This window comes from Rhinopithecus roxellana, chromosome 1, assembly GCF_007565055.1.
Source record: "Rhinopithecus roxellana isolate Shanxi Qingling chromosome 1, ASM756505v1, whole genome shotgun sequence".
Taxonomy (NCBI): domain Eukaryota; kingdom Metazoa; phylum Chordata; class Mammalia; order Primates; family Cercopithecidae; genus Rhinopithecus; species Rhinopithecus roxellana.
In genome coordinates, this window is record NC_044549.1 from 82,600,677 (window position 1) to 82,618,329 (window position 17,653).

At 39.8% G+C, this 17,653-nt stretch overlaps 1 protein-coding gene across 7 annotated transcripts in view; it reads right to left on the bottom strand.

The window, feature by feature from the left end:
* FHIT (fragile histidine triad diadenosine triphosphatase) overlaps positions 1-17,653 on the bottom strand; it is a 1,520,982-nt gene that overhangs the window by 912,621 nt on the left and 590,708 nt on the right. The window contains exon 1 of one of the 7 annotated variants that reach the window (XM_030927134.1): positions 9,795-9,815. The exons of the other annotated variants lie outside the window; for them this stretch is intronic. Coding sequence (XP_030782994.1) covers positions 9,795-9,800 — 6 coding nt within the window. The 5' untranslated portion in view covers positions 9,801-9,815. Of the gene's footprint in view, positions 1-9,794; positions 9,816-17,653 lie in introns of those variants that run through there. 7 annotated transcript variants of the gene reach the window in all.

Sequence of the window (17,653 nt, forward strand, 5' to 3'; positions counted from 1 at the left end):
GTGTTAGTTTCCTTCTATGCAAAATACTACTATAGATTGCCACAAGCCTAAATGAAAAGTCTGTAAGAAATAAAATAACCTTTAAAGCAATTTAATAAAAAGAAACGTGCCCAAAATATCCTCAAAGACTTTATTAATCTGCACTAGGGAGGCAATAGTTAGGAATATGAGACATGAGTCAAACCACCTGATTCCACATCCCGATTGCACCATGAACTAGCTGTGTGATCTTGAGCAAGTGACTTAACCCCCAGCTTTCCTACCTGTATAAGAGGAATAATGAAAGCTCCACAACTACTGCAAAAGCTAAATCAACTAATATGTGTAAAGCTGTTAGCACAATACCTGCCCCCACTGTAAACACACAATAAATATTAGAAATACAACAAATTATATTTAAGTATAAAGAGGTAATCTGTACATACTTGGAACATTTCTGACTTGAGAAGCTATAAAATCATGGATCAAAACAGTTGTACAAAAGACGGCAGTTTGTGAGGTCCTTTGGATTTAATTTAAGGAGCCAAATAAAAGCAGTCCAAATTTAGAAAAATCTTTCGAGCTATTCTGCAATGACTGTGTCTGCCATCACTTGGGAAAGGAAACTGTATGCTCCTCGCATTCTAGAGAGCTGCTGGGAAATGCTAGCTGACCCTTAACAAACCTTCAGCCTCCCCAGAAACACAGTTAGGCAGCTTAATTTGGGCAAGCGAGGAGAAAGCATGAGCCCGTACCCAAGCGCTGCCTGGTTTCCATCTGCGCAATTGAACCACAAGCCACAGCACTCCTCTGCGGACACCAAGCCCAGCTGCCAGGGAAAGGTTTCAGATCCATGGTGGTGTCCCAACAATTTGCAGTTCAGTGGAAATCTGGGGAATGCACAGGCTCACAGCATATGATTTCTTCATATTTCATCAGTTTCCAGGTTTTGAACAATTTTAACCTTCTGTCTGGAAACAGCTGCTGTACTGTAAGTAGAAATCACCGGACTTGGAGTAACATGAGCCTATTTCATGTGTCTGGGTGGGCATCCGATTGGCACCATGACCTTGGCCATGTCCTGACTCCTCTGAGCTTCACTTTCCTCATCTGTAAAATGGGCGAAAGCCAACTTCAGTGAGTTCTGGGGACACATGCATGTTTGACATGTGCCTAGATAGATGCTGTTCGTCTCAACTCATTTGCCATCCTGAACTTAAACGGGTTGCCAATCTACTCTCACACCACTCAAATAAAACAAAACAACTTTTCAAAAGCTAACAAACTTAACTAGGAGAGGAAGAAAGAAAACTCACCGCTACATAAATTAGCTAGGGGCAAAGCAAGAAGCTGCCCGAGTAGAGCAGTCGGCTTCCCACAATTTATTCTTTAATAACTTCTGTAATATTTCTGAGGCACATCAAAGGACAATAACAGCCCAGTGTTGGCAATCCCTCTCACATATAAAAACTTTCATTACAGAGTGTTAAAGGCATCACTCTGCTTGAGAAATCACAATCAATAGACATTGGCCTTTCTTCTTCTTTTCTATCCTGGGGTAACGGCACCAGCATTTTCTCTCCAGTAATGCAGCGCTGTGTGGCCGGAGTTTCCTCTGATGCTGTGGACGAGCACCAAGATGAAAACTCTTTGTGATAAATGAGAAAGAGGAAAAGAAGTTTGGGAGAACACCTCTCTGTGTTAGAAACCCTAAGTGTTCCATCCTAATTCACCCTAAATGCTCTTCGCAAATATTGGCTTAGACATGCATTTAAAAGTCACAGGGATTTGTTTTAACATGATTTCTTTTGCAATCCCATATGGAAAATACTTTATTTTAGAGATGGCATCTCACTATATTTCCCAGGCTGGAGTGCAGTGGCTATTCACAGGTGCCATCGTCACACAAAACAGCCTCAAACACCTTGGCTCAAGCAATCCTTGCATCTCAGCCTCCTGAGTAGCTAGAGCTACTGCATGCACCACTGCACCCAGCCTATAAAAGATTTTAATTAAAAAATGTTTCCAATAAGCACCCTAAGAGCAGGATAATTTTGGAATACTGCAGCAGATCTTAGGGACACAAACTAAAAGGACAGCAGGTAGTCATTTATTTCTTTTTAATTATCTATAATGCAATTAATTGTTAGACTCAAATATAAAATTACTTGTAGAATTTTTTTAATTCAGCCTATTTGTTTCCTTTGAAAGTTTACTTCAGGTTCTTTAAAAAGCCAGAATCACCACATTTTTCTCCTTATTATGAGCACATGAAGGCCAATGGCCACTCTTAACTTCTCCCTCATAAACCATATCTTGCCAAAGCCCATGGCCAATGTCTGGCCTCTCTTTACTGAACCACCTAGTGGCATTTGGCCAGTTGACCACTCCCCTCCTTCGTAAGCCATTTTCTTGCACATGAACCCCCCAACCACACTACCCTATCCCCACCTCTACCAGCTGGCTCCATTTGTCTTCATAGTTTTATAGGAATTTAAGTCGTCTATTTGTGTGTATGTTTATTATCTGACTCCATGCCCCATGCCTAGAAATTCCTGGCAAGTTGTAGACACTCGGTAAATATTTGTTGCCTGGTTGACTCTTAGTATTTTCTTTTGACAGATTAAAAGCTCAGAGGAGTGAAGTCACTTGCCTGAGACTGCATAGTAAGTGGCCAAGTTAGGATTTGAACTCTGAGCCCATACTCATGACCTTTATGTAATAGAAAAAGCAGCCTCAGGATAAATGTCCAAGAGCAGGGTTGGCAAACTTTTCCCTTAAACAGGCAGACAGCAAGTATTTTTGCCTTTGTGGGCCACATATATATAGTCTCTTGCATTTTTAAAAAAGAATACTTTAAATACATAAATCTATTATTAGCTCTGAGGGTCATATGCACAGGCCACAGCTGAATTTGGTTTGTCAATCCCTGCTCAGGAGAATAGGAGCATTTTCTACTGGATTCATGACTTTAACCCAGGCCCAAGAATCCTGTGCAGAATCAATTACACTTTGTAGAATGATTTTTTTTTTTTTTTTTTTTTTTTTTTTTGAGATGGAGTCTTGCTCTGTCACCCAGACTGGAGTGCAGTGGTACTATCTTGATCTCCAACAACCTCCACCTCCCAGGTTCAAGCGAGTCTCCTGCTTCAGCCTCCCACTTCAGCCTCCCGAGTAGCTGGAACTACAGGTGTGCACCACCATGCCTAGCTAATTTTTGTATTTTTAGTAGAGACGGGGTTTCACCATGTTGGCCAGGATGGTCTCGATCTCTTGACCTCATGATCCATCCGCCTCAGCCTCCCAAAGTGCTGGGATTACAGGCATGAGCCACCACGCCTGGCCAGAATGAATGAAGTTTACCTTCGTCCTCTAGACAACAAGATCCTCAATGTTACCAGACCTGGGCATGTCCTGCAGTTAAAACAGTTCACTTTCCACAAAAGGGAGCTGGATAAATTCCTATGGATGGATACAATGATCAAGAGGAGAAAGAATCCTGGTAAGTTCCTATGTAGTAAGAGAAAATAATGCAAGATCAAGAGTGGCAAAACGCTGAAAAATTTATGTTATTCTTTTTCCAATTAAGAGGCTTTCCCCCGCTATGAAGTAAGTAGGCATCACCAGAAGTGAGAGAAGGAAAATAACGGCTCTCACCTCTCCAGCGTCCTGTGCTCCTACCCTGCTGAGACTGTCTTTTGGCTACTACATAAAAAGCCAAAAAAGTGAGTCCTTCACAGCATGAGGATACTTTTAGCTGTTGGACACGGAGAAGGTTTTCTCTTGGTCTTTTATTCAATCATTCACAGAAAGGGACATCCTGTGACCTCATTTTTACTCTAAAGTAACAGAGAAAGCCAAGGGGTTTCCTGACTCTGGGTTCTGTAGAAACCCTTGATTTTATGGCGCCTTTCTCCTCCTCTGAGGCCAAGTCATAGGGGGTCGGTGGGGCTTCATTCCATTTTCAAGACAGGTGGATCTCCTTGGGAAGCAGTTGCTGTCTGGGAATCCTGGCAGCGCCAGGGGTAGAGAGAGAAGAGAAGCTCCAGTTTCAATCCTCTGAGCGACTGCAAAAGAATCCTCTTCATTAAAACTAGTTCTCAAGGGAAAGGGTGCTTAGAGAAAAAAAAAAAAAAAAGACTCAACAAAATGCATAGGACACTCGGGTAGGAGACATTTCATTATGGCCACTTTGATAGCACCACTTTAAAGCAGTGCATTTTGATTTTGGTATGAAACTGCTTGGAATTTCAGTAGAAGTTAGAGAATTACCTAAATGCTTTTTGATCAAAAATAATTTATATTTGCCAGTTTGTCTTTCATCTCTCCCCTTAAAGATAAGGGCTATGCCTGTCTTGTTTACCATTCTATCTCTAGTGCCCAATATGGTACCTCACATATAGGAAGGAAGTATAAAAAAACAACTACTATGACCATCACTACTACTGCCTATGTCCAGTGCTTATATTAGGTACATAATAGTTTGTTGAAAAAAATGAACTGCTACCATCACTACTACCATTATTGCCACATAATTACTATTATCACCTCCATTATTTCTATTGACTGTCTATTGTAAAGCCAATAGGGCAAGCATTATGCCTAGATTATTTCAATTATCATTCCCATTTCATAGATGGGAACACTGAGGCACAGAGAAGTATCCTAAAACATACATACAGTATGTAGTAAAAAATTGAATTATGTTATTGTTATGATTAGTCTTGTCAACGAAACTGGGAGAAATGAATAGGCTGAGAGATAAGGATAAGGTTGTACTTAGTGCCTCTATTTTGGACTTTTAAGCATTTCTTTTCACTGAAAGGGACCAGGGTTCCTTAAAGAAATATGGCTCATTCCAGATCTGCTCCAGGAAATAGACATGATGAACTGGCCAAGTTTGTTGTGGAAAGCTATCAAAACCTATGTCAAAACGACTTGGAGCTAACTTGAAAGGGGCTCCCACTGGCTACAACAAATCAGCTTCAATAAAAACAATGAAAGTGGTAGAATGAAATAGATCAAATACACAAACATTCAAACATTTCTTCAGAGTAAAAATCAATGGTCACCCTTAGAAGTTGCCAGGACATCAACTTATGACTTAGAAAATATTAACAAAAAGAAACTAAGGGAAATTAAACACTCTGCCTTTCCTATATGGACAACCTTTTAAAGGAACCACATGACATAGAGGGAACATTTTTCCTTATAGAGGAATCACAGCTAATAAAAGCAGGAGGAATGACAGATTCAGAAAAATCACATTTCACAGCTCTTAATGATATAATGGGTCTAGGCAACCACCATCCATAGCTGCAAAACCTTTGCCTTAAAGCTTGATTGGAAACTTGATATTTACGGCATCAGACTGACAACGCATGAATCTATGATCAATCCTAACTTAACTAAATGTGGGATAATCAGACATTATATCAGTGGTTCCCATACTTTGAAGCACATTAGACTCACCTGGGGAACTCTTAAAAATCTTAATGTTCAGGGCGCCATGGCTCACGCCTGTAATCCCAGCACTTTGGGAGGCCGAGGTGGGTGGATCATGAGGTCAGGAGATTGAGACCATCCTAATAAGGTAAAACCCCGTCTCTATTAAAAATGCAAAAAATTGGCCGGGCGTGGCTGCGGGCGCCTGTAGTCCCAGCTACTGGGAGGCTGAGGCAGGAGAATGGCGTGAACCCGGGAGGCGGAGCTCGCTGTGAGCCGAGATTGCGCCACCGCACTCCAGCCTGGGCAGAGCAAGACTCCGTCTCAAAAAAAAAAAAAAAAATCTTAATGCTCAGGTCGCGTACCAAATCAATCGAATCACAATATCTGGGGCAAGAGCATCAGTAATTTTAATTTGAGATGCTTTAGGTGATTCCACTGTGGAGCAAAGTTCAGAAACCATTTCATTTTATGGCTCATGGTGTGATGCTCCCTATGACATATTGTAACTATCATAGGGAGATATATTAACATCCTATGATAGAAAACCAAATATTTACCAGCAACAGAAGAAACATATTCAAGAATGACTACAAAAATACAAATCAGAAATCAAATGTGTGAAGTATTCAAAGAGGGTGTGAATGGCCTATCTTTTCAACAAACAAATGGCATTTTAAAAAACGGTGTGTGGGGGGTGGGAATGGAGGGCTTTTCTTAAAACATGACTGGAAAAGTTATGCTTCTGGCTATGAATGAATAACTTCATACATCAGACTAATCATCCTGCAGAAAATAATTGTGATAGCTGCATAAATTTAAAAAAAAAAAAAAAAGAGCTGTTCAAAAGCACCAGAGAACAACCGAGTCATGCAAGATTCAAGCATCCTAGATGCTGCAGGGAAAGAAAGCCCATTGAGGTGAGCTCTGTATTTAAAGCAACTTTGTGTCCTAAGGACATTTGCGAATTTGCATTGTCAGGGAATAAACCAAGTAGAAAGCAGCAGCTAGAGCTTGAGCATTTTCTGAGCTAGAAAGAGAAGTTTGGAAGTTAAGGGCTATAGAAGCAGCAGCTAGGACTTGAGAGACTAAGATTTGTGAGAACGGTGAACCAAAGAAAAGTGAGCCTAATACTCCTAATGTAATTTCCCCTCGAGATATTTTCAAATTCCTCAACTGCAAATATATGAAGAGACCAATAAACGAAGCAAAAATCAGTGCTGAAAGACCGAAAACAAAGGAGCCATTTTGTCAGTCTAACAGTGTTGGGGAGACAGACAAACAAAATTGCAATTTAGAAGCCACTAAGGACAAAGGGCATCATAAACATCCCAGAATTTCATTAGAGAAACTCAAAAGGCTTGAATTGTTAGGACAAACCAGAAATAGACCAGAGAGTTCGCAAAATATCATTTCTGGATTAAATCAATGTAACTTGCTTATACTGTATCCACCTGCCAGAATGTTAACATATCTCTGCAAGAAGATAAAATCCACATTAAAGGAAACACTAAAAGGAACTAAAGGGGGTTGTTTGGGCAGAATAAAAATTTCCCAGATGAAAGCATAGAACGTAGGATGGAAGAAAGAGTACTAGGTAAATTGGGGTAAGTACCACTCTAACATTTTTATGAAGAGAAATGAAAACATGTCCACACAAACATCTATACATAAGCAGCTTTATTCATAATAATCCAAACTTGTAAACAACCCGTATGTGAACCAAGTGAATGGATACACAAAATGTGTAATAACCATACAATGGAATACTATTCTGCAATAAAAAGGAACATTAACACATGCAACCACTATTCTCCAAGTCATTATGTTCACTAAAGGAAGCGAGACACAAGGGAGTTCATATTACGAGTCAATTCATTAAAAATCCTAGAAAATGCAAAATCGCTAGTGACAGAAAATAAAATCAATGGTTGCCTGAGAGCTGGGAGTGACAGGAGGAAATACCCACAGTGTGACACAAGCAAAGTTTTAGGGGTGGCAGAAATGTTCTGTATCTTGATTTTAGTGGTGGCCTCATGGGCATATCCCTCTTTTAAAGCTCAGTGAACTATACATTTTACATGGGCACAGTTTATTATATACACATTATACCCCATTTTTTTTCCTAAAAGAGAGTTGAAATTCCCCAAAGATAGATCAAAAAGATAACATGCTGTATTATTCTATTTATGAAGTTCAAAAACAGACAAAACCAATCTATGATTATTAAAATGGTGTATATCTTGCAGAACAGGTGTTCACTTAGCGACCAGGAAACTTCTGGGTGCTCGTGAGTGATATCTTCTACATCTTTGAGAAATAGTTACATGGACATTTATTTTGGAAACATTTATTGAGCTACACACTTAAAATGTGTGCACTTTTGTTGTTTTTGTTATACTTCAATAAGAAAATTTAAAGGTGGAGGATTGATAGAAATTAAAGAAAATCCAAGAGACGTAGCAACCAAAGGCAATGTATGGATGTCATATGGCTTATGATTTTAAAAACTCAACTGAAAAAAATGTGAGGAAATGAATGAAAATCAAACATGGACTATATATCATATATTAAAGAATACTTGCACATTTTGTTGCATGCTACTGTGGTTACCTTTAAAGTCCTTATCTGCTAAGTAAACATACTAAAGTATTTATAGGTGAAATAATTGAGTAGGATTTGGTTTAAACATCAGCAAAAAAAGAAACACACAGGCCAGGTGTGATGGCTCACACCTGTAATCCCAGCACTTTGGGAGGCCAAGGTGGGTGGATCACCTGAGGTCAGGAGTTCAAGACCAGCCTGACCAATATGGTGAAACCCCGTCTCTACCAAAAATACAAAAAATTAGCCAGGCATGGTGGTGGGTACCTGTAATCCCAGGTACTTGGGAGGCTGAGGCAGGGGAATTGCTTGAACCTGGGAGGTGGAGGTTGCAGTGAGCCAAGATTATGCCATTTCACTCCAGCCTGGGCAACAAGAGTGAAATTCCATCTCAAAAAAAAAAAAAAGAAAAGAAAAAGAAAAACACATGTGCTCAAGGATAGGTTGATCATCATGGAAGCTGGATGACAGATGCATGAGAATCCATACTATTCTCTTGAGTTTTGCATATACATAAGAATATTTTTACAAAGTAAAAATACAATTCAAGTGAAGGTGAGGTTCAAGGATAAGGCAGAGGGCCCAGGAGGGTGTGAAGATGTCTATTGTGCCTATGACCTATATTCTACTCTTTGCACTTTGAAGATTAAAATATCCACAACATCAAAATGGCTATGTCAAAATGTCTTGCTTCAGAATGCACATGGCAAGAAATTTCTCAGGGGCCCAGAAACATGACAAGCATGAAAAGAATGAAATTTAAGAGAGTCCAATTAGGTCCTGAATGACAGCCAGGCAGATATATGATGACAAACAGTGTCCTTCCTTTCTCCAGAGACTGATCTATTTTGGGCCCAAAGAGAGGAAAATGAGCTTGTTTAATCCTGGGAATTTCACCATCCTTCTTCTGGTCCCCAGTTATCTCCATCTGAAGCCTATTCAGGTTTTGGAAGGGAGAGAATAAAATGGGCAGCTGAAAACCAGATTCTGATGGCATCAGTCAGAATCCTGGCAGGACACAGATGTCATACTCATCTACAACTTTGAAGAGAAATAAACTATTTTCAGAAGTGGATGGTGGGTTACAAGGTAAGGATTTGAAGCACCTGGGACTAGCTACAGCAGGATACCTTTAGTATCCTGGGCCTAAAAAAGCAAAGAAAGAGAACATGTTATCAGGACCTGGTGAGGTAAAGGTGGGTGGGGTAGGGGTAGGGGGTTGGGGGTGACACGACTATCATCACTGCTGCAGCCTTGAAGGGACACAGACCCTGAAAAACATGATAAGACAGACTTCCATGGGAGTAAACATCCCCCATGTCTCTCTCTCTCTGCCCATTGCCTGATCTCTTTCCAGGACCTCCCATTGACCAAGCCAAACTAGAAGACAGAGACATGGAAGCCCAGGTAACACAGTCAACCTCCTGGGTCAACAAGCAGGGCAGACAGAGTTGCTTAACAGACTAGGAAGGTGGGGGAAGGAGAATTACCAGCACATGCCCCCAAAGGATAATTTACACCACACTGGAATACATAAGATCTTCAAAGTCACAGTTAGAACTGATGGCCATTTGGCAAAATCTAATTCAGTCAGACCCAGGGTTGCAGATCCTTAATTTAAAAGGAACTGAGTATTTCTAAACATTTCATAAGAGGCCTGAAGACGATGAATGATGACAGATTCTTTACTCACACACACACACACACACACACACACACACACACACACACACACCCCATGGGGAAAATATTAAGGAGCTACTCACACTCATTCTTGAGTTTGTAAAACAAAAATCTTTTCTTCCATATTAGAAATTTCCAGAGTAAATGCACAAAGGGGAGAAAGATGGTTGCATTTTCCACTGGGCTTTAACCATCCCTCTATGAGAGAGAAGAGTTCAGAGCAAAGTCATCACAGGTGGAAATAACCACAAGAGCAGATGGGAGAGGAGTATCCTCTTTGAGCCCACCCAACTCTCTAGGGGCATGTGGTCCTCTCTTGGTTGGTGACACCAACCCTGCTTCCTCTGGCCCTGGGTTTTGCACCTGCTGCTTTCTCTGCCCTTAATGTGCTTTCCTCCCTTCCTACACTTGTTAACTCCTATCCCCATCTCAGCTCAATTGTCACTTTCCAGAGGAAACTTTCCCATGTTCCCTAATAAGGTCAAAGCCCCTAAGACACACTCTCATAGCATCTGGAACTTTTCCTTCATGAAAGCGCTTTCACAGTTTGTGGTATGGCTGTTAGATATTGTCTGTCTCCCCAGCTGAGCTGGTAGTTCCACGTGGCAAGGACTATGTGTATCTTTGTGTACCATTGCATTTCCAGGGCCTCACGTATAATCTGACTCATAGTAGGCACCCAACTATTGTTGAATGAATGAGTCTTCACTGCAAGAGAAAGTGACAACAGTTTTCCACTCTAGAGACAATCTACATTTTTCCCTTTAATGTACAGCATGATTTTGTTTTCTTCTCCCCCCCAACCCCCACCAACAGCGTTAAATTACTGGAAACACATCCCATGCTCATAGATGGGTAGAGTCAATATTGTGAAAATGACCATATTTCCAAGAGCAATCTACAGATTCAATGCAATTCCCATCAAAATACCATCATCATTCTTCACAGAACTAGAAAAAACAATCCTAAAATTCATATGGAACCAAAAAAGAACCTGCATAAACAAAGCAAAACTAAGCAAAAAGAACAAATCTGAAGGCATCATATTACCCAACTTCAAACTATACTATGAGGCAAAGTGATCTTAACTGTACGAAGCTAAATCCTACACCTAGATTCACAGGTGCAAAGTGTTTAATAAAACCAAGTTATGTGCATTCTTAGGCTCATGTACATGCTGTGCACAGATGGTCTTGTAAACAGGTTTTAGATATGCCCAAACTTTCTCCAGCCACAAAATCAAGAATGATCACCTTAGGGTTTCAGTATACTCAATTCTTTATACTCCTTCTATGATCAAGGATAGTAGTATCTGCAGTAGTTTCCTCCCAACAAGAAATAAATGAATTGGCAGAATATATTTCCTTGCCTCCAGAAATAACTTATCATTAGAATCATCTGATATTTTTAGGATCTGGAATCTATGTTCTGTATTTGTAAGGGTAACTATGAGACTTGAACAGTCCACCAGGGACCTTAAAGTCATGTTTTCAAAATGCATCCCCCACCAAAACAGTGTGCTGTTACCAAATATGTTTGGGCAATGCAACCGTGAAATTTACAACATACACTAACAGAGAGTTGGGAAGTCCCATGGCTGGGAGAGCTTGGCAAAGGGAAATGTATTTCCCTCGCATATCTAACTGAGAAATTGTCATTTCAAATACTTCCTCTTACTATCCTGAAGGCCATGTTTTAGGAAACGTTGCACTGGAGGAAAGATGTTCTAGAATAGATAGGAACTACAAGATTGAAAAAGAAAATTTAACATGCTTGCCTGCTGCTGAATCTATTCTATACATCCTGTTTTTCTTCATAGGTGTTTGCCCCACAATATTTTTGTTTTCTCATTATCTCAAATGTTAAAATGGGAGAAAACAGTATTATAAATATAAGCATGTTGAAAAACTGATACTCTGAAATATTGAAAATTTGAAATTGATTAATGTTAGCTCCTAAAGGAAATTATTTTACTGAAAAAATTGGTTCTATTAATCTAAATAGATACATTTATTAATATATGTTGAATACATAGGCATGTACCTAGGAGTTTTGTAGCGAGCATGTCGATTTAGAAATGAGCATACAAATACATAACTTCACGTAGTAAGTATGCTGAACAAGCATGATTCATTGCATAAAACAAAACATTTTACTCTCCTTGCCCCTCTAAATTTGATTAGGTGCTAATAATCTTCCCTTGCCCTTGGATAAAAACTACAGCAGGTTCATGAGTCTGCTGTACACAGGTAATGGGCAGTTCTAAAACAACCTCAGGTTACACATAGAGTCCCAGGTGAGAAAACAAACTCCACAACCATGTTGCTTTTGTATGGAATCTTTCCCCTTCTCAGCTTGGCCCTGCTTCAGACTGAAAGCCTGCAATGGAACGATGGGCGTGGTGATTTTTTCCCCCTCCAGATCAACCTGTGGCTCCTCCACCTTATTAGCCAGCATTCTGCCTTTCTCAAGGTTGAAGAAACTAAGAGACAGAAGAGCTCCTCCTTGTGCTAGTTCTGTTGTAATCTAGCTTGACTGTCTTTGGGCTTGGCAGATAGTTAGGGCTGACACTTTCTCTTTTGATAAGCTTTTATGGATTCTGCAGAGGTTTCCTGCTGGGTTCTTCTCTCACACAGCTCACTAGATCCCAGGTGGGTGGGTGGCTGGGGACACTCCATTCCGAGCCCCAGGTCACCTAGGCATCTGCCTTGGACCTCATATGCTGCTTTTCCATGACTCCTTCACTTACTATATTGAAGTAGATCAAAAACAACCCCACGTTGGCTCTCTCCTTTGCACAGTCCAGAACTGATCCTCAGGAAACACACACATCTCGTGCCTTGACAAAAGCTGGGAAATATTGGCCACTTTGCAAGAAGTAGCATTCCTACCCTACCACCCAAGCAGTTGGCCAGCCCCTCTTCTCCTGGCATTCCAGAGTTTTAGGGTGAGTCTCAAATGCATGGGCCCTCTAAACTTCCCAGGCTTGATGCAGGCACAAGCCTCTGGTTTTCCAACTGCAAGAAACAATTCAGAGCTTTCTGATTAGTCCTCTTAATGATTCCTATCGGGGTTTGGGGTTACAAGATAGTACACCCTACACCCTACTTTTTCTCCCAAGAGGGTAATGATGACTCAATACATGGCCACAGTTCTCTATCAAGAGACATCTTCTCTAGTCTCCTCTGGACTCATATATACAAAAGCCATAGACCAGGATCATGACTTTCTATATAAGGTAGCTGTCTTTTGGTAGCTGTATTATGGGTACCTCTGTGAAACTGAGACAATACAACCACTCTAACATCCTATTACCTACATCGCACATGTGTATATGTGTGTATGTGATATTATACAGTTTCTATAACAACTTCAAATAGTTAAGAGTGCTATAAGAGCCGCAACACTCCCCAATTCAATTATAATCTCCAACTCTCACTGATCACTGCTGATTTGGTTATAAATGACTTCACAACCAAAAGCTTACCTTGAGAATTTTTCAATCCATATGTTCCTGGATTCAAATAAATAAAACCTACTTGAAATGTGTGGACTTAAAATAGTCTTCCAACGCATTCCTCACACATTAAATTACTCTCAAATAACTAGCTATTGGTGACATTCCTGATAGTGCCCTAGATTTCTCAACTTTTGCAAGAGCCCAGATGGTCAGAAAGAACTTTACCAAATTTGGTTACTTGTTTTTAATGGAAAGATTTTAAATGTTCTTTTAACAATCGTCGCAGTTGCATTTAAAGACTACTTAGCAGTTTTTGCAACTAGGAGAACAGATAATTACCAGAGTAAACTAGCAAATTCCTTATAACCTGAAATGGGAAGTAATGCATGGTCAATAATATAAAAAATTATTTACATATGTATATTTACACACACATTTTTAAAAATTATGTGAGGAAAATGGTATCAAATCTGGTTAATGCTGCCCATGTCCATTTGAAAAATAACAGTGTAAATTGCCTAAGAAAAAAATTCTCTCATAGTTAAGTCAGATGCCTAATTATATCATCCTTTATCTGGGACTGTCAAAAATAAAACATTTTGGATCTATTCACAATAAAATATGACATTTTCAGATTCAATTTCATACAAGTTTTTTTTATCCATTATGCTCACAGATCAAAAGTGACTAGATTCATCAGCCAAGAAAAATATTTTAAAGAGCTACTAAGAACTTTATAAAAATAATTCTGATTTTCTTTTGTGGGAGGAACAATTCCTTTGAGAGGAGTTAGAAAAAAATGAGGAAAAATATTTTTTTAAAGAAAAATAAGCTCACCAATGTTACTAGAGAGCAGAACTGAAATGGCATTACTCATAGTGATTGGTTCTAAGGGTAAAAGTGGGGGGAGGGGGAAGCAACACTGTAAAGTAACTGATTACTTCATTCTCTTCACCTCGCCTTAATTCAAATCAGAACACTTTTTTTCACCTGCATTACTTCAAACAATTTACCAGAAAAAGAAGAGAAAATGTGTATTACATAACCCAGAGCACATAGAGCGAAACTGCAATGTTATCATTCAGCAATTAAAATGCTCTAGTTTATTTTTAAAGTAACTCAGAATTGGCCATGCTCAAGAAACGGTCCTAAATACAGCAAGAGAGCTCTTCATTTAATACAATACAGATTTTCCCTAACAGCTTCCTCTGCTACTTCACGTATTTCTTTCATATCCCTACATGGCCCTCCAAAGACATATACCTTTAGCAATGTACACTAGGAAAACATATCGCTGTGGAAAGGCATGGAAGAGAGTATACTCTCTTTACTTCCTTTAGCGTGAAGCAGAAAATATTTCTTACAGGGCAGCCATCCAATACCTGAGCACTTTTAAATACTCTGCAGCAGGTAATTTGTTTTTCAGATGGGTCAGAATTAAAAGCAACACAGAAAGTCATAATGAAGTGAGATACTAGATTTTTCTCCAAAGTTAGAGCCTTTAGATTTAAGCTCCTGCAATTCTGAAGGGCCTCAGAGATAAGAAAATCATGCTGCAAATGTGAAAAGTGAGATTTAGAGAGGTGAAGTTTCCTGCCCAAGGCCTCCTAGAAAGAAGAGACTCTGGTACCCAAGGCCCTCAAGTCCAGGGTTCTTTCCACTTGCCCACGTTTTCCATGGTTGTCCTCTCCTCTGCCCCTTGATCTGACAGATGTTCAAAGAATTACTTAAAATAGTCCCCTGCTCAAAATAACAAGGGCTTGCCAAAAGAAGAAAAACACTTTGAAATATAGATTCCAATTAACTGCCTCTGATTGCTGGATAACTCAAGTCTCCCAGAAACCAATTCCAGCAGTGTTATTTATTTATAGCCAACCTTTGCTCCAAAAATAACTTGATATGTTTTACAGAAATACGTAGAATACATACAATGCAGAAAATTATTGCAAAGGAGGAAAAAGGATGGGAAAAGCTAGCCTATTAAAAGTGCCCATAGTAGGATATCACGGACAGGGAAAGAAAGAATTAGTATTCTAAAAGTAATCTTGGGGATGAATTGTCATACACCAAGAAAGCAATTTATATACCTGGTGGTTTAACAGCAATTATTATAATGAATGCAATAATAGTGACCCAGCAGAAATACACTGTGAGTTGAAATAAAATGTTAACAAGAGTTTGTGGGGAAGGGTAAGACACAAAATTCCTGATAATGTCTCAATATGCAGGATTTGGACTTCTGAAGCAGGTCACTCCTAAGCCTTCAAGCTTAGGAAAGAAGGGGAAAATGAGAGGAGAGGATAGATGGGAAGACAATGGGGCGGGGAGGTGGGGAGTGGGTAGAGGGAACCACAACAGGTTGAGGTCCACCGAGGTATCACTTATCAAAGAACTGAAAATTTATCAGGTAATTGGAAGCTCAAATTCACATGTCACCTGGACTCAACTACACTTTTGTTATGTTATAATGCAATATGGTATAAATCAATTGTCTTGGATTTTAAAATTAGAGCCCAGTGATCTGTGTAAGGAAATCATAAATCCAACTTGTATTTTTCTAACAGGGTTAACAACTCATGACTCCAGCTTAAATTCAGAAAAATCAATGGTCTGGGCTTAAGAACAATTGTGCGTGGTACTTTATCTCCCTGGTCTAGTGTAGCGGGTGGGCAGTCTAGGAGTTGAGGGTGAAGGATTTGGGGGAGGATAGAAGCCTGGAGCAAAGGAAACAAACATAAAACACTGAATATTGCTAAAAACACCACATGCCAGGTACATCGGAAGGGGGGCACTTACATATAGCAGACAGTGAAAATCTGGACACCTGTTACTTGATGAAGCATTGCAGGAGCAAAGGCAAAACACTCCTGTTGCTTTTCTTGTTCTGCAAAAACTCTCCAGAGTTAACCGAGCTAAAGTGAGATGAAAACCTAAAAAAACGAGCGAGTCAGAACTCCCACTGACAGCTCCTGAACCCGACCTTCCTAAAGGCGTTTGTGCCTGTCTTAAGCCAGCAACTCCCTTCTCAGGTGCAGTTTGTTGATCCCCTCTTCACTTGGAAACATCTGACGTTCACTCAGTGATAAGGGGCACGTGGAGGAACAAAGCTGTGGCAGTGGTAGAAGAATTAATACTCTAACTTTTATGGATGGCAGTTAACATTGCGTATGCGTGTGTTTATGTAAGTATATATACCTACATATACACACATACATGTTATACATTATTGACATAGGAATTCCATGTTCATGAAATTCTCCTTGAGAAATGATTGAAGAACAGTGCAAAGATATACATACAAAATTCTTCGTTGTGGCCAGGCACGGTAGCTCACGTCTGTAATCCCAGCAGTTTGGGAGGCCGAGGCGGGTGGATCACGAGGTCAGGAGATTGAGACCCTCCTGGCTAACACAGTGAAACACCGTCTCTACTAAAAATACAAAAAAATTAGCTGGGCGTGGTGGCTGGCACCTGTAGTCCCAGCTACGTGGGAGGTTGAGGCAGGAGAATGGCAGAATGGCGTGAACCTGCGAGGCAGAGCTTCCAGTGAGCAGAGATTGCACCACTGCACTCCAGCCTGGGAGACAGAGAGAGACTCCGTCTCAAAAAAAAAAAAAAAATAACAAATTCTTCATTGCAGCATTGCTTCTAAGAACCAAAGTTGCACACAAACTAGAAGTCGTTCAAAGGGGGTGACCAAGCCGAGTGTAATATATTTCACTCATACAATGTAATACTATACTGAAATTATAAATGATGATATAAAATTCTATGGACATGATACGTGGTAAAATAAAACAACAAAATAGTATTACTGGATGTATCGATTGTGTGAGTGTGTGTATGTGTGTGAATAAGAAAGTGGGAGAAAATCCTCCTGCATATTAATCAAGCTTATTGCTGTTGTAGTAGGATAACTAATACTTTTTAATATTTTTCTGTCATGTTGGATTTTTAAATTTTAACTTTTATAAAACAGTCAGGTATGACTTTTATAATCTGGAAAAAAAAACCCAGCAATTTCCATTTTGGATCTTGAACACAATAGGAAGGATAGCGGGGTGGCAGCAGTCTCTGGGCAAAGCAGACATCAACCAGGGCCTATAAGGCTCTCACTGCACAAAGCACCAGCACCTGTCCCATAATGGCTTCTGTTTTTACACAAAATTCCACCAACTGGGTACATGTTCTCAAAGAGGGGAAACAAATGCACCAAAATTAATTGTAGAACTTATCTTTACGTTCTGTGGGCCAGAAAACTCAGTCTATCCTGTGCTTCTGAGAGCAAATAATGTCCTTTCTAGGCCTAAAATACAGAGTCTTCTATTTGGGGCTTATGGTACCTCTGTTGTCTCATTGTTCAAGTGCATGTAAAAGTATTAATTCAAAAAACCCATGTTCTCTGCTTAAAGCACAGAAATTGTCAACAAAACATACTATTAGAACACATGCCTCTCACTCAATCATTTCTTTATCTTAGTT